The 25,213-nt window shown below is 41.7% G+C and overlaps 2 protein-coding genes across 2 annotated transcripts in view; both read right to left on the bottom strand.

The window, feature by feature from the left end:
* afap1 (actin filament associated protein 1) overlaps window positions 1–20,121 on the bottom strand; it is a 152,587-nt gene extending 132,466 nt beyond the window's left edge. The window contains exon 1 of the mRNA XM_039822795.1: window positions 20,058–20,121. Coding sequence (XP_039678729.1) covers window positions 20,058–20,082 — 25 coding nt within the window. The 5' untranslated portion in view covers window positions 20,083–20,121. The remainder of the gene's footprint in view (window positions 1–20,057) is intronic.
* Window positions 20,122–21,787: 1,666 nt separating this feature from the next.
* The window catches only part of ablim2 (actin binding LIM protein family, member 2), a 96,951-nt gene continuing 93,525 nt past the window's right edge, over window positions 21,788–25,213 (bottom strand). The window contains exon 23 of the mRNA XM_039821737.1: window positions 21,788–23,842. Coding sequence (XP_039677671.1) covers window positions 23,729–23,842 — 114 coding nt within the window. The 3' untranslated portion in view covers window positions 21,788–23,728. The remainder of the gene's footprint in view (window positions 23,843–25,213) is intronic.

The following is a 25,213-nucleotide window of genomic DNA, read 5'->3' as shown; positions in this document are numbered from 1 at the left end:
TTTCACTCAAAATACATATAGGGTGCTTTGTCTGGCCATAAAGACACGCTACTTGCTTATTTTGAGTTTAAATACATTGTTGCAAATCAAATGTTTTTACCTAGTCAATGCAAGTTTAACATAAATGCATTCAACTTTTTGTCTTATGTTTCCCTTTGTGTGTTTATATTACTGCAATCTATTGACAAAATGTATTATAATCCATAATCTTATACACACTTTACTCTTCTCTCATGCCATAATTTGCCACACTGCCTTTATTAGCACACACTAGCTACCAGGCCCACTAGTCCTTACTGAATGATGAAGTAAACCACTGTGGGGATGAGGGATGGGCAGCTGAGAACAGGGAATGGACTCATTCATACAGACGGCTGGTGAAATGTAGTGAGTGACTCAGCGCAGCAGGAAGTGACTTCATAAATCTGTCACTCGCCATTTCCTTTCACGGGTCACCTGTGGCCCATTGAGTTCAAACACTTCCATTGATTGACATTTTCCCCTTTTTCATTCCTTCTCTTGCTGGCCCCTCTGTCACCTTTTTTCATTTGAGAGAAGAAAATGCAGTTTTGGTTTTAAAGTGATATTTAACAGCTTTAAATAAAAAACGCGTTGAGGCATACACCTCAATTTATGTGCACCTGCTCTACCAACTGAGCTAACCCGGCCATTAAATGTCACCATTTTCGTGCAAACAATGACAAGTATTTGAAGTTTCCCATACCCCCAAAAATGTAGAAATACAATAAACGACAGGAAGAAGGAACTATATAAAGACAAACTCACACACTCACACACAATAAATAAGTGTGTGTGCACAGGAGATAAGAAGGTCAAAAATGAAAAGAAGGCTGAACAGAGAACGATAAAAGGAGAGAAATCTGAGGAAAGGAAAGCCTAAGGCAGTAAATACCTGGAGCTACAGTACACACCTGTGTCACACACATACACCCAGAGAAATCCAGACAAGGCTTTTTTTAATTAGAAAAAGAAATGGGCTGGACTAGGGCTGGATCATTAATCGAAAATACTGTTGTCGACGTATTTTTCCCATGACGATAACTTTCATAATTTATTCCTGTTGATAGGCCTACTTTCTCCTTAAAAACATTCTAACATGTGTGTAGTCACGTGACTTGGCCCGGACCAAACCGCAGTGTCCGTCATATGGAAACATTTTAGTTTCAGAAAAGATGATTTAAAACAACGTGAATAAATTATCGTTCATTTATCGTTACTGAGGTAAAATGTGCAATTAATTGTGATTTTAGGTCATATTGTGCAGCCCTAGTCTGAAGGACTTTTTGACCGCAGCATGAATGTGCCTCATCACATTCCATCCAATCAGCCTGGAGAAAGACTCAGTTTGTCTTGTTCGACTTGCATTCTAGTGTGAAGGAATGCAGAGGCAATCGTTCTGTGCATACTTCTTCTTGTGCTGGGGTGAGTGTGTGTTGCTTTGTTTCTCTGGATGTTATTAGGGTTAGACAGCTATGGGGGATTGGTGGTTGTTTCTGCTGTCTTCACCCTGCAGGTTTTTTAATGAACTATCTGTGATCAGACTATAACAACAAGGCCATATATTCTTCATACAGGAAAAAGAATCCCACTGGCACCAGTGTGTCAAGACCAAAAAGTCTAGTCATTTAGATAACAGATCTTAGTGAAGGAAAATTAAAAGATCCCATATGAGGACAAAAATGATTGTCTTTAATCAAATACAGTATGTTATTACTGTTACTACCGTTACTAATCAATTCAAAATCAGCTTTGTATCAACAATGTATCAAATTACTATGTGTAATTTGGAAGGTGTCCTTCATGGTGACAAACCCACAGATAATTATTAGAGAATAATGTCCAGCAGCTTTTCAGGAGTTGAATATAATTTCAATAGTAAAAATCTGCAAGAAACTGTTTGCTAATAAACGCAAAAAATGTAGTGACAGCAACATTTGGTCTAGTTATCAATGCCATGTGTTAGCATGGTGGCTAACACATTTAAGACATGTCGTTATAAGCTGTGTTTTCTAACATGCTGTCAGTGTGCTAATGGAGCAGCCGAGCTGCTTCACTCCACTGGTTGGATCATGTTTGATTACAGGCTTCTCTGTTGGTTTGGGTTTGTCGCTATGTGCTCCTGGCTGAAAGTGAATGTGAACCATGTAGGTTCCCCTTCTAGACTAATGATGGAAGCCCTCTAGTGGACAGAAGGTGCAACAACCACATTCTGGTAGTGGCATTGGCAATGCATGAGCCTGACTAGTGTAGTAAATATTAATCATAGGCTGAATTTCTGAATATCTGACTATCTCCCCGATAGTCAGATATTAATAAAATTAAGTCAGATGTGTGTGCATATGTGTGTCTTTCAAACAATTCTGCATTCACAAAAGGTGTCACACGCAGCACGCTGTTGCGAGGCTGTGTACAGCAGTGGGGGCGGGGAGTTGCTACATCTCTAGACGACAAGTCTCGCATTGTCAGACCTTCCTCCTGGATGGGAGAAAAACCTGCTATTCTTTAAACTCTTGACAGAGCCACGGTGCCTCTGCAAAATAGCCTCGGGAAGGAACTTGTTTTGGTGGAACGTGCACGTTCAAAAGTAGTTTTAGTTGTGCAACAGAAAACTCAGATTGGACAGATAGTCTAGCTAGCTGTCTGGATTTACCCTGCAGAGATCTGAGGAGCAGTTAACCATAGTCCTCACAAATCCACCAGAGTTTAAAATTCCAACACAAAGGAAGAGGAAGGGGACGGACAACCAGCCGAAAATGAGGGACATCCAGCTACATTTCCTGCGGCAACTGAACAATCCCATAAATGAAACGTTGTGGATATAGACTACCTTGTAGATCAGACCGGAGATGCGCTTTATTCTGCTGCAGCGTGCCAGACGGAGGATTGGTGATCCCCTGGATGTTATCACGGTGGACTATACGGTTTCTGCTCGCCATCTACAACGTTACTGCTGCATCGCTTCCTGATTTTCTAAACTAAGGTGCAGCCTGAGGCCCAAATCACAGAATGCGTGTGAGTTAATGGCCAGCCAGAAGAGGTTAAATTATCCTGACTTTTAGGCCATAATATGGGTCAGTTACTAAAATGCACCTTAATAGCATATTTTTATTAGACCCTCAACACTGTGTATATGCCCACTTCCTTTAAATTCCACACAAAGTTTTTAACCACCTGATGACATCATCAGGGTTATTTTCTCAGACTTGGCAAAGCTCCTGCAGAAGACATCATACTTTTGTTTTCACAGGCTGAGCAGTACTCCTAATTGACATTACATAAGATCTGTGGAGGTTCCCTTTAAATATTAATTTTTGTTTCACTATGTCCATCTAACAGCACCTCAACATTATTAAACGCTCCCTCACAGTTTCCTTCCAGTAAGAGAGGGAGCTACTGACTTTGAGTATTGTTGGGTGAAGGGAAACTGTTGTTGTTTTGGGTCTCGAGGTATTCAAGTGTGGCTGTTAACAAGTCCAGCCAGTAGTCTGACCTGCATTAATGCATTAATTTACCGTAGGCCCTGGTGAGGAGACAGAGGAAGTGATACAAGGTCCAGATGATGCCTCTCCTTTTGGAGGCAACATCTGTGTGTGTGTGTGTGTGTGTGTGTGTGTGTGTGTGTGTGTGTGTGTGTGTGTGTGTGTGTGTGTGTGTGTGTGTGTGTGTGTGTGTGTGTATGTGTGTGTGTGTGTGTGTGTTTTACAGTATATAAACAGTATTCCATGAAGGCAGGGAGACAAATGATGTTGTTGAAAGAATGGTGGGATCTAACAGTTTGAAACAGTGATCAACGGTGAGTGCACATAGTTGTGTATATTGTGTAATACACACAGTGAACACCCACACAGAAGAACAGCTGTGTATGAGGCATAGCTGGAAAAATGTGATGACTAAATGTAAATCTAACACCTTCGATATCTATTTGCCTTTTAGATTCTGACTTTAGCCTGACATGCAATAGAGCAACACAGATGAGCAGAATCTTCACTCCAAATGGACTCAACAGATACAAATCTATATATTACTGTAGTCCACTCAGACCTAGTCCACGCATACACAGGTATTTTTTAAAGGTCCCATGGCATGAGTTTTTTTTAACATTAATATGCATTCCCCCAGCCTGCCTATGGTCCCCCAGTGGCTAGAAATGGTGATAGGTGTAAACCGAGCCCTGGGTATCCTGCTCTGCCTTTGAGAAAATGAAAGCTCAGATGGACCAATCAGGAATCTTCTCCTTATGAGGTCATAAGGAGCAAGGTTACCAAGGTTCTCTGCTTTGCCCGCCCAGAGAATTTGGCCCACCCATGAGAGAGAGACATCATGGCTTTCAAACGAGCAAAGTGGCAGTTGGTCAAGGCCACACCCCCCCCCCCCCTCCACCTTGCCCCCCCCTCCTCCTCAATAGCTACAGACACAAAAATGGCACATACTAAGGAAAGCTCATTGTGGGACTGGCTCTAGTGGCTGTAATTCTGCACCAAGGCTAAATTTCGGGAAAGAGACTTCAGATCCAGTATTAGGGGACCACTAAGGTCTATATAAAAGAGACTTCAGATCCAGTATTAGGGGACCACTAAGGTCTATATAAAAGAGACTTCAGATCCAGTATTAGGGGACCACTAAGGCCTATATAAAAGAGACTTCAGATACAGTATTAGGGGACCACTAAGGTCTATATAAAAGAGACTTCAGATACAGTATTAGGGGACCACTAAGGCCTATATAAAAGACACTTCAGATACAGTATTAGGGGACCACTAAGGCCTATATAAAAGCATCCAAAGAGCACCATGTCATGGGACCTTTAAAGTTGCTTTTTCTATGCGTTTAGGCTTTTCGTCCTCACAAACTGCATTTTATGTCACTGAAAACAGATCTTTTGGGAGAATCCTGCCAAGGAGAAGATCTTCAGAAACGTTTTCCTTGAAAATGGGAAAACTGAGTTTTGGGCTTGCAACGTCAGAGTGTGCGCCGTTATCTTTTTTGTGAGGTGTCACAAATGAGGCAACATGTTGTGCAATGGTGGACATCACCAAAAGAGTGCAAGTTCTACAGTAACAGGATTTTTTAAAAGATTTATTTATTTATTTTTTGACAGGACAGCTTACAGATAAAGGGGAAAGAGAGGGGGAATGACATGCAGCAAAGGGCCGCAGGTCAGAACCAAACCCGCTGCTGCTGCGTTAAGGACTAAGCCTCTGTATATGGGCATGCGTTCTACCAGTTCACCTACCCAGGCACCCAGTAACAGAATTGTTACATGTTTACACATGTTCAGTTCTTCCACTATACTGAGGAACAGAGGCGTCAGACAGCGCTACAGCGATCGGGCCAGGTAGCCTTCTGTTAGTACCGGTAGTTTTGTTTTTCAGGTTTCTCATTGGTCAATATCTTCTTCTTCTTCTTTGCATGATTGGCCAAGGGTTATGGTTATTACATACAAAGTCAATGCAAAGACGCTGATTAAACGTGGTGGCAGGGTGCAGCGTGGGCCACGGACGAACACAGTACATTTTGTAGGTTTAGACAAAATCTAAACCTACAAAATGTACTGGGTTCGTCCATGGAGCATTAGATTTTGGATCAGAAACACAGGGCGCATACACAAATTATCTTTCTCTTTCATTAACATTGCAAGATAGGACATTTGTGCTGCATTTATGTGGTGTTGGAATAATCAGTAAAATGATGAGTAAAATTCACACTGCATTACCGTTGTGAGTGAGGGCATGCCTTGGCAAAGGTCTGCGCTCTCAGAGTGCCCTTGTAGTTTACCATGGCATTACCACAGGAAAACCTCAATTTACTGGACAAACAGACATTATCTCAGTTAAAGGAGAATTCAGGTCGATTTCAACACGTACCTCTGTTTGTAAATTTGGAGTTCTGTCAGTAGCGAGAAAAATGAAAATAATCGGTGCTGCCTACACCGTGTTATCCTCCTGCTAGCGTTAGCACCCAGTAGGCTGAAACCGGGCAAGTATTAAACGTGCTTTTAGCCTCTTAACATATGCTAGGCTAGGCTACCCATGTGAAGGGATTCCTTCCGAGTGAACACAGTGAATCTGACTGCAGCAGATGTGAAAGAAATGCATAAAAGTTCTGCTAATTCAGCTCTGTTTAGTTCCGGAGACAGCAAGAGTGCTTAGAGACTGTCTACAAAGTACAACACTGAAAAGAGATACAAAAATATTTATTGTGTGTAGGCAACACTAGCTAAGTTTCCATCCACTTGTCAATCGAATTATCTCAAGTTCGGTAAAAAACCTCATGCAAATAAAGCTGGTGAAAGTGTGTTTCCATCCAACGGCTTTAAAGCGAATAAAAACCTGTTGCGTAATGACGACACATGCTGTTTTGCAATTAAATTGGTATATCGAATTGATTTGAGACATTTTAAGGTGTTTCAGTGCGATTTTTCGCACTGAATCGCACAACATTCAAGCAAACCTTTGCGAACAAAGTTTTGCTAGACAAAAATAGTTGTTGTTGTTAATATTAGAAGCCAAGGAAGCTCCGATGGGCCTTTGGCCGAGGATCTGAGGATCTTATTTTCCCTCCGGCACCACTGCGAGACAACTCTCTTTTTTGAGACATGTATCGCTGTTTGAGCGCCTTCCATTTACTCCGGAGGACGTCCCACGGCTTGTCGTAACCTTTGTTGGCCATTTCCTTTGCGAGTTCCTGAAAATTATGGCATTTCTTAGATTTTTGCAATCTAAAATAGCCGTTATATTTTGCTCATAAATTAAATTCAAAAAGTCTCTTGTCTCCTCGCTCGTCTGCTTACATCTGTCTTTGTTGACACCTGTCATGTGTGCAAACAGAGCGGAAATACTGGAATGAACTAAAACTTCTTCTTCTTCGTTTTGTGGCGGGTTGCAACCATAAAATGACCTAAAACTTAATCGCAATTCATTAATTTATTCGGCAAATAATGTTTCCATCAGCGTTTATCGCATAAGCCATATATCGATAAAGAGAAAATCCAATGAGACCGAACGTATTTCCTTTGAGTCGATATTCATGAAATTCTATCGAATTTTACTGTTTCCATAAGGCATTTTTCATTCGATATCACGTAATTCGGATAAAAACGTGTGGATGGAAACATAGCTACTGCTTGTTTTCGTTTTTCTCGCTACTGACAGCACTCCAAATTTACAAACGTCAGAGCTACGTCTTGAAATTAACCGGAATTCTCCTTTAAGGTCACATAGAAAGGATCAAATCCCCATACTGATACTGCTAAAATGTTGTTAGACTTCCAAGATGGCACAGGTCTAAGTACAGTATACAGTTTTTGACTTAGCCTAGCATCTGTGAACTATTTAGCTAACTGCAGCTAGCTTTTAACAGGAGCTGAGTGCCTCATTCAGATACTACTGAATTACTACTCGCAATACACTGCTCCCTCAAGGTAAGTGAGGTTGAAGCTCCATCCGCTTCTCTTTAAATGCATCTACTTTGGACCAAACCCAAGCCACACCACTTTGGTTTTCCTTGGATGTGGCTGAGGCGCTAATGACGCATCGCTCTTTCATCCCTCTATCTCCATCTCCTCATCCCTCACTAGCAATCGCTACCAGGTGGGGGATGCTTGGTGGTCAGGTCTGTGGAGTGTGTGTGTGTGTGTGTGTGTGTGTGTGTGCGTGTGTATGGAGTAGACCAGATTTTGGATATTCCGTCTCTCGTCATCACTTATTACCGTTGTATCTACTTCTGAGGAACACAAAGAGCAGGAGAACACTTGGAAATAAGACCAGCGTTCGTCAATTGGTGGCCACATCCGGCCCACCATAGCTTTCAGTCCGGCCCGCAGAATGATAATGAATTCAGAAAATGTGAAGAGGAAAAAATTTGTTCTGGTATATAGTATTATGAGCATTCACAGCAGGTAACATTCCACAGGGACATTGCAAACCCAGCCCCCTGTATTTGCATTTCTATTCACATTCCGATTAGTTTGGACAATACCAGTGTTTCCCACACATAGACATATTGCGTTTTTATTTATTTTTTGTTATGACAATTAAAGCCAGATCAATAATGGGCTTTTGCGGTCAATATCTTTGAGAGTTTAAATAGTCTGCATAGTCTTGCAAGTCTGCCAGCCAATGTTTTAAGTAAGGGTTAATGCCCGACGAGGTGTCCATTGTCAGGTATTAATGGACAACGGCGAGGTGTGAGCCGGTTGCCTCCGCCGAAGTCCATTAATACCTGACAATGGACACCTCGAAGGGCATTAACCCGCTTAAGCGACTTTGAGTCCATGAAAAGCGCTATATAAATTCAATTTATTATTATTATTATTATTATACCATGGTCACTTGCCAAATAACATATTTTTAAAACATTAGTTCATATTTTAGTTAGTTTTAGAATCGAAATCTAAAGTTTATCCAAACAATAACTCCGTTTCCCTGGTTACGCCTGACGGTTTGACTAATACCTGGAACAATCATTCCCATCCATCAGGTTCTTATGCAATGCAAACGTTGTTCTCTCCACCAGGAATTAGGAAGAACCTTAGATACGACTTGCCTCCCTTAGCAACCGGAGATATTTATATAGTCCGCTCAGCTGATAGAACCCTTCAGTTTAGCTACGAGCCAGAAAGCTAACGCTATGCTAGCAAGATCCAAAGTCAATAACATTGTGTACAGTTGGCAATCAGTAACAATTATTTGACAGTATGTTGAACAACAAGACAAGCTAGCTATCAGACATGTCATTGTCCCCAAAACAATATAACGACTTTTACGAAGAATTTGATCCGCGATGTGTAACGTTACTGTCAGCTGCAGCGGCGCAGCCTGAAGCAGCGAGCTGAGATATGTGAGATAACGTTATTCTCTGTGAAACTGAGTCAGTCCAGAGGGCCAGTAGAACTTACTTCTTGCAGCCTGTGTGTTTTAGCGCCATCCTGTGGTGTTCAGAGGACGATTTGGAAATAATAAATCCACATTTCCTTTTTGATTTAATGTAGCGCATTCATATAGAACAGTAAACAGTCAGTTTCACCGAACTCCTTTAGTAGGTGTCCTATATCACTTTTTAATGGACACCCTGCAGCCAATCAGAATCGAGTATTCACCCAGACAATGGTATAATAGTCTATATCCTTGATGTTCCACTTCCGGGGTTGCTCCGGTGCTGGAGGAAATTCTGCTGGATGCATGTATTTTCCGTCCCCTTCCTCTTTCTTTGTTGCCGTTCTAAACTCCGGTGGATTTGTGAGGACTATGTTTAACTGCTCCTCAGATCTCTGCAGGGTAAATCCAGACAGCTAGCTAGACTATCTGTCCAATCTATGTTTTCGCTCACACGACAATTTAGCAGAGGCTCTATGCGGAGTTTAGCACCGCCCATGACGATTCTGATTGGTTTAAAGAAAGGCCATTAAACCAGAGCACGTTTTTCTCCCATCCAGGAATGCTGTGTGGACTAGCCAGACCTTCCTTCAGTGTTTTGGAGGAGGGTCTGGCAAAGCGAGACTAATGTTTTAATAACTTTTATATAATATTGTCAGAGGTGGAAAGAGTACTAGAATATTGTACGCAACATGTACCTTAGACAGTGTTTCTACATTTCTTCAAACATATAGGGACACATTGGGAGAGTGAATGGAAATCGTGGGAGTCTATAGGGACGTTTGATGAACATATTTTATAGAGTGGATGAGAAAGACAGAGGGAGAGTGAGACAAAGGCTCCCCTGTGTACCAACGTCACTGAACTACACACTCTTGCTCTCTCTCACACACACACACACACACACACACACACACACACACACACACACACACACACACACACACACACACACACACACACACACACACACACACACACATCAACAAGCAGCTCATACCCCCTCAGACAGTGACTCACAACACAGGGGAGTCTTATTCCGCACACACACACACACACACACACACACACACACACACACACACACACACACACACACACACACACACACACACACACACACACAAACACCTCTTGACAGTAACTGTCACCAGCATCATCTAGCAATGCACCACACTGACAGTAAATAATTACGCATCTTATGAACCTCAAATCTCAGTGTTAAAGTCTCAATTAACCCACTACATAACAGCTTTTCAGCATTTTTCAGTTTTTAGATTCTTTCCCCCAAAAGGGAGCCTCGTGATGCCGGTCTGGTCTAAAGCCTGGAGCCAAAACCCATCTATCTGGATCATTTTAAGACATGGGTAGGGACAAATCAGAGATCAGGGTTTTTATACTGTATTTATTGTTGGTTAAACAACTACACAGCAACTCTTCAGCATAGCGTTATTCATTTTAAAAGAAAGGGGCGTGGTGATGAGAGCCTTCTCTGGAGTGTTATTTTGGAACCCACGCAACTTCTATGCCCTTCAATAGCATTCACACGCTATACTATTGGCCAGGCGTCCATGCTTACGCAAGGTAACGTAACCCAATTTGTTCAGGTCCTATCCCCTGACCAGTCGGCTATCCTAACCTTAACCACTCCAGGTCAATGCCTAACCCCAACCAATTGAGCTGCTTCGTAGGGCGGGACTTGCCTAGAAGTTACATGGGATCCATAATAACGCTTCTCTGGATGACTTGAATGTCATTGACGTTCATTTACATGTAGATGTTTTGCACTCTAGCTTTAAGTGAATTACTTTATACTTTCCTTTCGTTTTCTGTGGCTGTCGTATATTTTAGTGTAGTGCCATCAGCCATTGAACAGTCTGCTTCACTGCTTGTCAAATAAATAGATATAGTTTTGGTACACGCCTCCACAAATAATCCCTGAGAGAAGGCAGAGTGAAGAAAGGGAATGATGGTTTTCTGAACTCGTACTGACAGAGGCTGAACTATCCAAAGTTATGAGTTAGCTGCAGATGCCGGCCGTGTTCCGACTTGACGTTCAGCGTCTTGGCTCCGTAACACAGGCATTGCAATCATGTATTTTGTCTCTGCACTGACAGGCAGAAAGTTATTATCAACCAACTCAGCTTGACTGTCTTACAGGGGCCAATTCCAGGCCATGATTTACTCAATTTTGTAACCTAAATTAAGAAGCAGACCTTAAGCTTACTAAGAGACCAGACCCTAACCCACTCATAACTATTTTCTTCAACTTACACACACACATTTCTTTGGTGCCATATTTAAGTTAGGGTTGGACAATCACCTACTAATTTGTATTATAGTCATTGTGTTTGACCGCCGATATTAGATCAACTGTGGTTTAATAGCAGTAACTTTACCACAGTTAAATATGCAGCAAGAACTTCCTTCAGTGCATAGCACCAAACCTTCAGGAGAGGTCTGTTTATTTCAGTTCTCATATAGCGCATGTCTGCATTGATGAAAGGTTCCATATTGGAAAAAGTGAGATTTCATTGTCTTTTTTTATTATGAAGCAGGTGGAGGTGCTATATAAATACTGTGAAAGTATAAACACACTTTATCCCACCACCCAATAATCTTAAAGTCAGAGGGATCATTAGCGTTTGCTTGTCGTCTCTTCAGTAGTGGATAGTCAGTACGACCTTCAAGGGGCACGGTTCTAATGTGGCTGTCTAAATTATAAATCTAACATTAATGCAGTGCATGAAATCTGAAAACTATTTTCCACACTGCCATGCACTGTCAGAGAGAGCAGGCAGAGATAGAACGTTATCACACGTCAGCAGTCCTAACCCCAATTGTAAAGATGAAACATGACTTCTGACTATAGAAGCCCCCCCCCCCAGGAAAAAAACCCCCCCCGGGGGCCGAAAAAAAAGGGTCCCCCCCCAAAAAAAAAAAAAAAAAAAAAAGGGGCAAAGCAAAAAGCCAGGGGGGGGTTTTTTTCCCTGGGGGGGGGGGCGGGGGGGGAACAAATACTGTATAAAAGGGAAGAAAAAAAACGGCAAGACAAAAGGAAAGCTGAAGAGTAAAGAAGAGTGGATCAATGAGGAAAGACAAAGTGGAGCAGACAAAGGGAGGAGAGGAACAAGAGGGAGAACAAAGGGAATGAGTGGATAGATGGTGAAGGGAAGCAAACAAATCCAGCAGCTAAATGTTAAGAGTGAAAATAGAAATGCTCAATCATACCAATTATTTATGTTGTGACTTTTACAATAACTCCTATTGTCATAAAAAAATCCCTCTTTATGGATGAGGTAACTCATAATTAGAATATTTTGGGCGGCACACGAAGGCAGCAGCTGTAGTGCTGGTAACAGGAGGGCTGCGTATCAAATCTCAGCTCCCACGGTTACCATGGCATTTCAACACACACAAACTGGACCCAGATGTCCAATAGTGATGAGGTCATCAGCAGGACCGTCAGTATTGACAGGGCCAGAATAATGGAGCCAGCTGCTCAGAAAACTCTAAGTGCTTCATGTAGTCAAAGCCTGCGTGCCCTATCTTGCACCCGGCGCAGCGCAAAGCCCGACGCAAGTGTCTTTGCTAGTTTACCGCAAAACTGACGCAGTTGTCAATTTCTCATCCAGCGCCTGAGTCATTTAAATAGCAAATGCACCTGCGCCCATCTTTGCATCCATGGGCGTGCTGGTCTTACAGGGAGGTGTGTTCAGGTGCATTCTGGGCGCATTGCTATCTTGAGGCAGCGGGAAGTGATCGCACCATTGACCAACAAAAACCTGGTCTAAAGTCAATAGCGCAGCATTTCATTGTTATTTTAACAGTGTGGTGTATTTTGTAGTAGCGATGCTGTAATGATGTGTAGAATAAAATAGGGTGTTAATACACTTCAACAGCAAATTAGTAAAATGTGCCTAGCGCACACACTATGCTTGTTACACACACACACACACACACACACACAGGGAAGCGCAGCAGCACACAAACATGCAAAAGATTACAAATAAAAATATTACGGTGCAAATCCGCCATCATAATAGCAATGAGCAAATGCGCCTGGCTTTTAAAGGGAACGGGAGATGATCTCTGATTGGTTGATTGCATGTTACGCCCAAAACACACCTCTGATTAATGAAGACACTAAGTACAACCCTTTTGAACCATGCCCCCAGCGCGCGGACCCTTTTTTCCGCCGTCAAACTAGCAAAAGTGGATTTGGACACGCCCTAAACGCACCTGCACCAGGCGCTTCACACCATGCGATTATATCGTTAAAATAGGGCCCTGTGTGTTTAAATACAGTTTTATGAAGTACCAAATATTTCATTTTGATAATGTTATTACCTCCACTAAAGAAGTTATACTTTTGGTTTGGGTTGTATGTTTGTCTGTCAGCAGGGTCACAGAAAAACTACAGGCCCGATTATCATTAGCTTGGAGGAAGGGTGAAGGAAGAAAGACCCGATCTGAATCATGGGGCATTAACAACGATTACTACCTACCGTAATATTTTTTCCCTCGCTGCTAATCGTTCAAAAACAACATGTCCCAATGCATTAATCACAATCAAGTGAGAGAACACTGAAAAAGGTAAACGGTACATTTGGCTATAAGTTAACATTATACGTGCAAACATCACTAAAAATAGGGCAATTGATTTGTAGTTTGAGCGAAAAAAGACGAGGAGAAAGAGGAATCTGGCGAGGGGGATTTGCAAGGTTCAATTAACCAGGCTTTACACTTTACATTAACTGAGTCCTTCATTTCGGCCGGATGTCCGTCACCTTCCTCTGTCTTTGTGTTGGCGTTCTAACCTCTGGTGGATTTGTGAGGACTATGGTTAACTGCTCCTCAGGTCTCTGCAGGGTAAATCCAGATCCAGTTGTACAACGTTCACGTTCCACCAAAACAAGTTCCTTTCCAACGCTATTTTGCAGCGGCACCGTAGCTCCGTCCGGCGCTTAGTATCGCCCAAGACAATTGTGATTGGTTTAAACAAATGCCAATAAACCAGAGCATGTTTTTCTCCTATCCCAGAATGCTGTGTGGACTCACCAGACCTTCCTTTGCAGTGCCATGGAGGAAGGTCTGGATGCGAGACTAACAATCATATAACCGGAGATCAGACTCGTCAGTCCATATCGGGGCACTAGAGTCCTGGCAACGTTAGAGTAAACAGGAAACATCACTAGCTATCGCTGCCACAAAAAAGTTTTAAACACTATGAAGGTAAAAAACGTAACACAAGCACTGAACTGCCCAGGAGTTTGTGTTTGTGTCCTGCAAGAACAAAGCAATGTTGCTTCATCTCTCGCTTCATGTCTTTTCTTTCTCTCTTTCTCCGCTGTCCCCTCAACCCTCTTTTTTTGTGATGCATTGTTGGTCCCATTTGATCCACAGTAAATAAGCAGGTTTAGATATTTTATTAGTTTTTGGATGGAGAAACGCTGATTTAGCCTGTTGTGCCCGTTTAACAATGTTACCTGAATCAGCATTCACACAATCATTTTTGCAATATATCGCAATTATGTTTATAATCGCAATTATGTGGCAAAAGTATTGAGATAATATTGTTTCGTGGGGCCTCTGGTAATTCCCAGCCCTAGATAATTGGCTTTTCCTGCCGTGATATCAACATTAACAATACAGTAACCTTCTTGACCATCAATACTTTAGTATTGTTTAGGCTATCTTGTGCAAAAAGTTGTCAAGGAAAATATTCCTGTGTTGGCTAGAAACTATTCAATGTGATCTATGTGAGGTGTGTGTACACAGTGTAAAAATAGAGTACTGTAGATTAGTGATAGACCGATTATTTGTCTGATAACCGATTAAGTTAATGAATTAAAAAGTGGTCTACTTTGGCTCAGCTTACAGCTCTGTGTCTGTCCCTCTGCTTCGGTTTCACTCACCACTGACTTCATGTCCCCCCAACACCACCTCCTACTCCTTTCCTTTTTTTTTTTTTTTTAAAATTTAATAAAAAAAAAATAAACAAAAAAAAAAAACATTTTTTTTTTTTTTTTCTTCAAAACAAAAAAAAATAAAAAAATTTTTTCTAAAAAAAAAAACAAATCCAAAAACAGCCTTCACCCCCCACAAAAAAATAAATCTTTCCAGGGAAAAAAAACAAAAAAAAAAAAAAACACCCAACAAAAAGAGCAACACCAAAAAAAAAAAAAAAAAGCTATTAGCTATTAGCTTCATTAACTACTAATAATCTGTATCGGCCTTGAAAAGCCTGTATCGGTCAATCCCTACTGTATATCACTAAACTCATTTTTTTCCAGTTGAGGATGGAACAAACCATCATGACATACAAAGTCTGCATTGAAACTAAGCTGGCTTTTCTTGGCTCCACTCTCCTCTGTGTCTGCAGGTTACTTTGGTGGCTCAGAGCTCCATTATTTCTACAAGCCAACAGGATGTATACCATTTGACTGCCTGCCATTGTCCATTGTCACGTAGACTGGCTGTGGTGAAGCAGGCCTGGCCTTCCAAGCAGCCAAGGAAATACCTCAGTCACACACACACACACACACACACACACACACACACACACACACACACACACACACACACACACACACACACACACAAAAGACAAAAGGCTATATAAATATAAAGAGTTCTTGGAATTCAGGGCAGAGCCAGGTCAGCTAAGGTAAGAGAAGTGGAGACAACGGTACACAAGTAGTCCAAATCGTATTCTACACAAACTCAGATGGGAATGCCTTTTTGGCAATGACTGAAATATGTCCATAGCAGTGAGTATCCAAAACTGTCAAGTTCTTGTACAGGTGCAACATTTATTGTAACATATTTAATGAAAAAAAAAAAAAAAAGTTTTCTCTAAAGTTTAAAAAAAACTTACAAGACACCATTACCTAGGACAAAGGACCAGATGCCAAAGTAACCACATACATCTCTTCATACTACTCTCTACTGTTGTCTCTCTACATATTACTCTCTACCGTTGTCTCTCTACATACTACTCTCTACTGTTGTCTCTCTACATACTACTCTCTACTGTTGTCGCTCTACATACTACTCTCTACTGTTGTCTCTCTACATACTACTCTCTACCGTTGTCTCTCTACACACTACTCTCTACCGTTGTCTCTCTACATACTGCTCTCTACTGTTGTCTCTCTACATACTGCTCTCTACTGTTGTCTCTCTACACTGTCTCTACTGTTGTCTTACATCAAAGACTCTCTACATTTACTGTCTCTACATATTACTTCTACTGACATACCTCTTACCACTACTACTCTATACTGTTGCCACACACTGCTTCTCTACTGTTGTCTTCTACACATACTTACTCTCTACTGTTGTCTCTCTATACTAACTACTCTCTACTGTTGTATACTCTGTTTCCTTACTCTCTAATGTTGTCTCTCTACATACTGTACTGGCACTGTTCCTCTACATCCTTTCTACTTTACTCTCACGCTCTCTACATACTCTCTCTACTGTTGTCTACATACACTGCTTCTCCTACTTGTCTCACTCTACTTGCCTCTCTCTATACTACTCTCTACCTCTCTGGTCTCTCTCAACATTTACTCTTACTCTTCTATACATACTACTTCTCTTGTCTCTCTACCACATACCCTCTCCCCACTACTCTCTACTGTTGTCTCTCTACATACTACTCTACTGTTGACACCTTTAACATACTTTCACTTCACGTGTCTCTACATCTACTCTACGTTGTCTCTCTACATACCTACCTCTACTGCTGTCTCTATACACCTACTCTCCACACTGTCTCTCAACATACTACTCAATTAGTCTCTCATACTTCTACGTTGTCTCCCTACATACTACTTACCTGACTGTCGTCCTCCATACTACTCTTACTGTTGTGGCTCTCACATACTACATTTCTACTATTGTCTCTCTACACTACTCTTACTGCTCTCACCATACCTTACTTTACTGTCTCTCAACAAGACTCTCTACGTTACGTCTCTCATTGTTCTATATGTTGACATCCGCCTTCTACTGTTGTCTCTCTACACATCTCTCTACTGTTGAAGTCTCTCTCGAGCATATTACCTCACTGTGTCTCTACATACTACTCTCTACTGTTGTCTCTCATATTTACTCCTCTCTACTCCTCTACATACTGCTGTTCTATTGTTGTCTCTCTACATATTACACTCTACTGTTGTCACTACATACTACTTTCTACTGTTGTCTCTACTACATACTTTACTCTCTACTATCTACTCTTACATATAGCTACTCTATACTGCTTTACTGTTATCTATATACCTACTTTACTGTTGACATTCTCTCTCATACTCTCTACTGTTGCTCACTTCATACTCTTATCACTATCTCTCTACGAATACTCTCTACCTATCCTACATACTCTCTCTACTGTCTCTATCTACTCTGTTTCCTCTTACTGTTGTCTCTCTAACATACACCCTACTGTGTTGTCTCTCTATACATCTACACTTTGCACCGTTATCTCATACACTCTACATACTTCTACTGTTGTCTCTCCATACATACTACTTCTACTGTTGTCTCTCTACATATCTCTACTCTCTACTGTTGTCTTCTACATACTTTACTGTTGTCTCTCATACACAACTACTCTTCTACTGCTGCTCTCTTCATAACTACTTCTACTGTTGCCCTCTCATACTACTCTCTACTGCTGTCTCCTCTTCATACCACTCTACTGTTGTCTCTCTACATACCACTCTCTAATTGTCTCCCTACATACCACTCTACTGTTTGTCTCTACATAACTACTCTCTACTTGACTACACTACTCTACATACTACTTTTGTCTCTCTACATACTTGCTTCTACTGTTGTCTCTACATACCGCTCTACTACGGTTGTCTCTCTCCATACTCTCTCTACTCCGTTGTCTCTCTGCATTACCATTTCTCTACCGTGCTCCTTCCATACTACTCTGTAACATTGTCTCTCGCTCCCGGAAACGTGCATCTGTTCATGAAGCGGTACATTTTATGCAGTTATGAAAGAGAACGAGTTCTTTTCGGCTGTCCTATCCCAACATCACCTGGATATTATTTGTGAGTTAGACCCAGCGAAACAGTGGAACAAACAATCTAGTAAAATTAACGCAAACGCAAGTATCCTTACCCCCTGCTGACGGTTTAGCCACCAAGCATTAGCATCAGCCACTTGTCAACGTAGCACATTTAGATAGGTCAAATGTTATATGACCAGGGCTGGGCATCGAGAACCGATTCCTAATCGGAATCGTTTAAAAAATTACGATTCCATCGGAATCGTTTCTTTATTGGAATTGTTTGGAATCGTTTGGAGGATTTGGTTTCAAATCTGATCATAGGTTCCAAATTTAATATGCGCAAGTTTTGGTTTCCGTAGCAGCCAGGCGCTTGTTGTGTTGCAGCCGTGCAGCACAGTAAGCGGAGCTCTAGTCTGGCTTTGTTTTGAATTGTAAAAGCTGTAAAACTGCAACCCACCTATGAATCAAAATAAAACTTTCCTATTATTTGTGAAATAAGCATCTAACCCGTTTCAACTCCACCACTCAAAGAATCGGAATCGAGAATGATAAGAACCGGAATCGAAAGGAAGAATCGGAATTGGAATCAGAATCGTTAAAATCCAAACGATGCCCATCCCTATATATGACACCATTGAAAGGTGACCAATGACATGCTCCGTGTCATTGGTTAAAATGACAGATTTCTCTGGGTTTGAACTAGAGCTGCAAAGATGAATGGATTAATCTGTTGTCAAATATTACATCTATCGCCAACTATTTTGATAATCAATTGATCTGTTTAAATATCTTTGAGTTGTGGACAAAACAAGACATTTGAGGACATCATCTTGGGCTTTGGGAAACACTAATCCACTTGTTTACCTATTTCCTGACATTCTATAGACAACTAATCGACAGATTAATAAACATATTAATGTTTGAACATTGTTGGAAACATTTGGGATAATTCACAGTAAGTACACAAACTAAACTAAAAAAATATTTAACATACATAGGTATACTCGTTTTTAGACATTTTAATGCAGAAATATCTTTAACATCCTTAAAATTGAATACACAAATTATTAAATTGATAAATAAATAAATGTAGTTTGCCCTTTTCCTCTCAATGTGGGAGCTCTCTGGAGGTCCCAGCATCAGGAGTCAACAGAGATCCAGGCTCCCAGCTCCCCCCCCCGCTTCCTCCAGCAGGGCTGATGAACATGATGATGTTCAACATTGGGGGGTTTGAGATGTCCACTTTTGAGCAAAACGTGTGCCTTTTCTGCATCAAGTTATGGTGCAAATGTCTTTATTTATGTAAAGGAAATTATATATTATAAAGGTTTTTGGTGTGGGTTGCACTGACCAGTTTTGATGGTTGTAACCCCCCTCCATCCCATCCCCCCTGTAAATTAGCCTATGCTGATGATGCTGATGGCCTGCAGTCTCCAGCCCGCGGTTGCACACACCCTCAGCCTGCCAATTAATCACACTCCTCCTCCTCCTCCTCCTCCTCCTCCTGCTGTCCTCTCCTATCCTTCCACATGGTCCTTTGTACCCCTTACAGTCCCATTCACAACACTGACTTCCGTATTTTCTACTGATTCATCTGTATACTTCAATACATCAGAACACCATTTTGAGTCAACTGCATATTCAACAATTCTTTATATAGGCTGTCATAAAATTGCATAAAAAAATGTATAATTATTAGGGGTAAGTAACCAGATAGAGGTTATTAAAATACGGTTTAAGACAATGTGTTCACTGCATATACTGTGTATGAAGGTTCATTGTAAAAGTCACGAATAAACCCCACAAAGACCATCTGAAGAGCTAATGTTAAGGTAACTAATAAAAATAGCAAAGTAACCTAACTTACACAAAGTTAAATATTAATATAAACCACTGTACCTCTTAAGATACAAGTCCCCACATGAATTATATGTCAATACTAGGCAAAATACGCCTTAAAACAAAACAAAAAAAAATTTGACAAGAAATATAGCAGCATCTATAGGCTACACCCTGTCCCATCACTGCTCTGGATGAACCAGTGAAGACAGCGCCATGCTAACAGCTCCCTAAAACTAACCAACAACAGCACAGCAGTACAAAGGCTTTCAAAGCAGCTAAGTGCCTACCTTTGTCGTGTTTCTCCTTTTCCATGTTCAAAATAACTATTCCTCTCGCACCGGTGACAATAGAGGCAGGGCGGGGGCGCTGCCTGCTGTCAACCCCCAGCAGTGAGTAGGCGACGTCATAAGAGGCGGGGCTTATGCTTCATCGCCATGTGGGAGCTGGCTCGTTAAGTGAAAGGAGAAAATCTGGTCTTCTATTGGCTTGTAGCATGCTGTGAAAATACACAAATCCAAATTTCCTGTAATAAAGAAAAGATAAATTACATTACAGTACAGATGTATCTCCAGCAAAGTACACGTGAAGAATCCAAACTAAAAGTAGGCCTATTCACTAGGCAAAAGAGTGTTTTTTATTAACATGTAAGCTGAATGTTAATGTTGAAGCTGGTTAAGGTAAAGCTAATTGTATCTATGCTGTTGGGAAGTTTGATATATAAAAAAATAAAAAAAATGACTTTCAGACAAATGTTTCAAAGTAAAATGTACAATGTTTCCCAGTGAATTAAAGTGGAGCAGAAGTATAAAATACAAGCGTAGCCAGGAAAGGCTTTCTGGCAGAAAGCCCTGAAGGCTAACTTCTCCCGTGTGAGGGATTTAATGCTCTTTGGTGTCTGAATATTTTGGCATAAATTTACTGTAAGCGCCACAGCTAAGCAAGTGGATGTTTGTGCTGTGAAATGAGTATGGCTATATTAGGGGGTGCTGTAGGAGCAGCGCTGTCTGTGGTACTGAAAAAAGTGCTATTGACAGACAGACAGACACACACACACACAAACAGAGAGACCGACACACAGACAGACAGACACACACAAACACACACAGACAGACAGACACACACACAAATAAACAGACAGACACACACAAACATACAAACACACGCCGGGGCGGCTTTGGCTAAGTGGTAGAGAGGTCGCCTGCCAATCGGAAGGTTGGTGGTTCGATCCCTGGCCCTGCAGTTCCATGCCGAAGTGTCCTTGGGCAAGACTCTGAACCCCGAGTTTCCCCTGATGCTCCACCATCGGAGTATAAATATGTGTGAATGTTTATCTGATGAGCAGGTGGCACCTTGTACGGCAGCCGAGGCCACAGTGTATGAATGTGTGTGAATGGTTCCTGTACTATGTTAAAGCGCTTTGAGTAGTCGTTAAGACTAGAAAAGCGCTATATAAAAACAGTCCATTTACACAACAGACAGACACACACACACAAAGAGACGGACAGAGCGCTTTTTTTGCAGCCTGGGGCGGCTCTTTGTAGTCTAATTGTTTTCAATGAGAGTGAAGCTTTTTGCTTGCTTAGCGCGTTTTTCTGCTCTATGCGCTTTAAGTTTTTGCAGGAGCGCCCTAAATGTCTCAAGTTGAAAAAACTAGAATCATTGTGGAAAAGCGCCCGAGGCAGTGTGTTGTGCCACGCGTTTTGCTCTGAGCCTACTTGCTGTCGGTGGTTGTAAATAGAACTTTCAGTTTAAATTCCATTTCATCCACAGACAGAAGGGAAGGACAGGGAGGTGAAGGGGCAGTCAATGAGGGAGAGAGAGCTGCAGACTGCATCTCTTTTCTTCAGTGGTTCTTCTCCAGCTTAAGATGAGCTTTCCCATCTTTCACTATTGGAACATGATGACGTCAGAGGTCATACACTCAATTCTCCATCTTAAAAAACATCCACACACATGTTACACACTTTACTTAAATGTATAGTCACAAACTCAAGCACTCCAGCCCATAGGGACTCTGTAGTTTGGATAAAGCACTTTAATAGCAGATGAATATTAGAAAGGACATGACGCTTTATAACAACAGTTAGTGTGTTACTTACAGGAGCAACATTGATTTGACACTCAGATTAAACTCAACATTTGATATGTTTCTCTTCAAAAATCTCTCTTCTCTGATGCTATTCATTCAACACTACACCCTTAAGATTTCAAAATAAAATCCCTTTCTCAATACAATTAAATAAATACCTAACACAGCCTAATGTAAGCAGCTGACCCGGGCATTTCAGTTTAACCAGAAAATAACGAATCACTCAAACCACATTGATGATAATGTTTTCATACATTTCAAACCCCATTACCTATCCTCATGCATGGCTGAAGAGTTATACATAATGGCTTGTACACAGACAAATATATCTGGTATATGTCCACTATATGTTCACATACATCTTGCAGTATGTAAGTTGGCGCGTTGATCGATTTACGGTTCAGAAATCATCAAGCAAAGCTGCTGGACTTCAGCTTAAATGTGGAGCTTTTACTGTACGCAACAATGCTCGCAAACAACATACATCCAAAGAGTTAAATCTTTATCTGAGAAGATATAACACAGCTAGAGTATTGGGTTTCAAATCAAGCAAGACCCCACTTGTTATGCGTAAGTGCTGCTGCAGGTCTGTGAAGCTTAACAAAGTCAGCATGGGCTTTTTTTTTTCTGGTAACAAAATCATGATTTCTCTCAGCTGCATCTCATGATTTAATGACAAGTCAAAAATAGCTTATAAAAATAATTTCAATTGTTTGTGTGATGTGAGGGCACGCGTCTCTGGCAATCCTGCACGTTTGACACCTTTACACACCCTGAAGCCCTGAAACTGTACTGTACTGTATGTTATGTCCCCCCCCCCCCATCTGTGATTCACTGCCATATTGTGGCCTCTTTCCAGCCTGGGCTCCGCTATCCGTGCTGATTTACCAGATGTTTATATAAGAAATGGGACGGCACATCGAAACTACCCGGCCAGACTTTCTCAACTTCACTGATAGAAAAAAAAACATGAAGGAAAATTGAAAACAAAAGTGTATGACAAGGGGCTTTTGACAGTTTTTGAAGAAAGAGATCCCAGAAGTTGGAGTCGTTTCTTATCCCCGTCTTTGGCCTTGACATGCTTGCACAGTGACTGTGCAGTCTCTTCACCGTCCATGAAGTAATGGCGGGTGTAAAAATGGACTGCCTCGACAATGTAAAAGTCACTCAGTGGAGGGAGAAAACTTAAAACGATGGAGAGACAGCGAGAGAGAAAAGGCAGAGCAGCAAACAAATGATGTGTAGAGACAGATTAGACAATGAAAAACAAACGAGTTACTGATGAAAAACTCAAGATAGAAACCGGTAAGGTGTAAGCATCTCCTCCAAGTTGTATATTCTCTGTATTGTATCTCTGTATTGTGTGTTGAATAAAAAAAAAAAACAGTTTAAAAAAATAAAAGAAACCAGTGGTAAGGTGAAGTAAAAGAAGGTGTGTATGTAACAGTCTGGACCACAGCAACCAGGGGGAAGGCCTGCATGAGAACTAGTTTGTAATGTGTAAGTCATTATTTTGCCAGGGTGTATGAAAGCATCCAGATGGGCCGGGGAGGACGCAGAAACCACACGGGAGGCGAGGAGCATCAACACAGGCCATGCAAACGCAGCTCCTCGCCCTCTTCTGCGAGGCTGTCGATCAAACATTGGCACCACATAGCATACAAAAAGCTCTAGTTGCTGCCTCAACATCGTGGAAATGTTCGGGCACGGAGCGCCTCCCCGCGGCGTCACAGGCAGATGGCGGTTTACAGGTGGAAGTAGGGCTATCATGGCGGTGCATACTGTATGTAGAGATTTCAAATGGGTTGGCTTTCTTTTGTGCTTCCTCCCACACTGGATGCATGCATGTTGAGATCATTTTCCTTCGGTCTAAAAAAGGCGTGCCCTCTTCTTCAGGTCGTTCTTCTTCCAGAGGGCCAGGCGGTCAAACTGCTCCAGGGTCATGCCGAAAACCTGCTGGAAGTCCTCAGGAGATAGGTGTCTCTGGAAAAGCACCAAGAAACATATACTTAGCACAAAAGACTTGTATTGTACATGAAGCAGGTCATCATTTTAAGAAACTCACTACTCATTTGGTGTTTTGAAGATGGATGGTTGGGTGGGTGGTCTAACTTTCAGCCTTCCACCTCAGTCAACATTGGTGTCTTTTTTTTACCACAAAGGGGATCCCCAAGTTGTAGTTGCATTAACTTAAAAAAGGCACTGCCATGGTGTCTTTGCCCGACTGAAGTGGGTGCCAGATCAGCAAAATGCTCACATTGGTCATTGTGAATGTATTGGCAAGCAGCTATTATCCAGAGACCTTAACACATAGTTTTCATTTGAAACAAGGGCTCATTGCTAACTTCACCTGCCAGCAATAAACCTGATCCCCCTGCTGTGTCTCCTGGTGTCACGGTGTCTGTAGTCTATATCCACGATGTTTTACATCGGGGATTGCTCCGTTGCCACCGGAAATTTTTCCGGATGGCCCTAATTTTCGTCCGGATGTCCGTCCCCTTCCTCTCTCTTTGTGTTGGCGTTCTAACCTCCGGTGGATTTGTGAGGACTATGGTTAACTGCTCCTCAGATCTCTGCAGGGTAAATCCAGACAGCTAGCTAGACTATCTGTCCAATCTGAGTTTTCTGTTGCACGACTAAAACTACTTTTGAACGTACACATGTTCCACCAAAACAAGTTCCTTCCTGAAACAATTTAGCAGAGGCACCGTGGCTCCGTCCGGAGCTTAGCGCTGCCCAAGACGATTGTGATTGGTTTGAATAAATGCCAATAAACCAGAGCATGTTTCTCTCCCTTCCAGGAATGCTGTGTGGACTAGCCAGACCTCCCTCTGCAGCACTGTGGAGGAAGGTCTGGCAATGCGAGACTAGTGTGTGCCTTGCGTCTTACTATGCTTGCTTGGGTTGTCCATTGTGGTGTGCTTCTGATAGAGTTCATTCAATATCTCTCACGTGCTGCTTCATATGTGTTGTATGCATTGTTGTTTCTGCTTCTTTGTTTTGTTTTTCATTTTTTTTGTATGATTGATAGTTGACTGCTAGAGTTTGTCTAGTTTATTTAGCACTGTATGCTTTAACTAACAAATAACTGTCTAACGCTGCTTAATGTGCTGATGCATGCCTCGCTGTATGTGCTATATGCTATTGCTATGCTAACTCCTGACTTCATTGGTATTGGCCTGATGCTGCTTCTTGTTTGTCAGTCCCTCCAGAAAAACGCGATTATGCGATTGCATAATTCAACGCATAATCAGCCAAAGTCTGCATATTCATGCGGGGGCCGCATTTTTTCAAATATGCCGCACTTTCGCCGCATAAATTGCCGATTTCCGTGCAAAATATGCGTTGCTTGCA

This window comes from Perca fluviatilis, chromosome 14 (genome assembly GCF_010015445.1).
Source record: "Perca fluviatilis chromosome 14, GENO_Pfluv_1.0, whole genome shotgun sequence".
Lineage (NCBI taxonomy): Eukaryota > Metazoa > Chordata > Actinopteri > Perciformes > Percidae > Perca > Perca fluviatilis.
The sequence above is the reverse complement of the archived record's forward strand: the minus strand, read 5'-3'. Positions and strand labels throughout refer to the sequence as shown.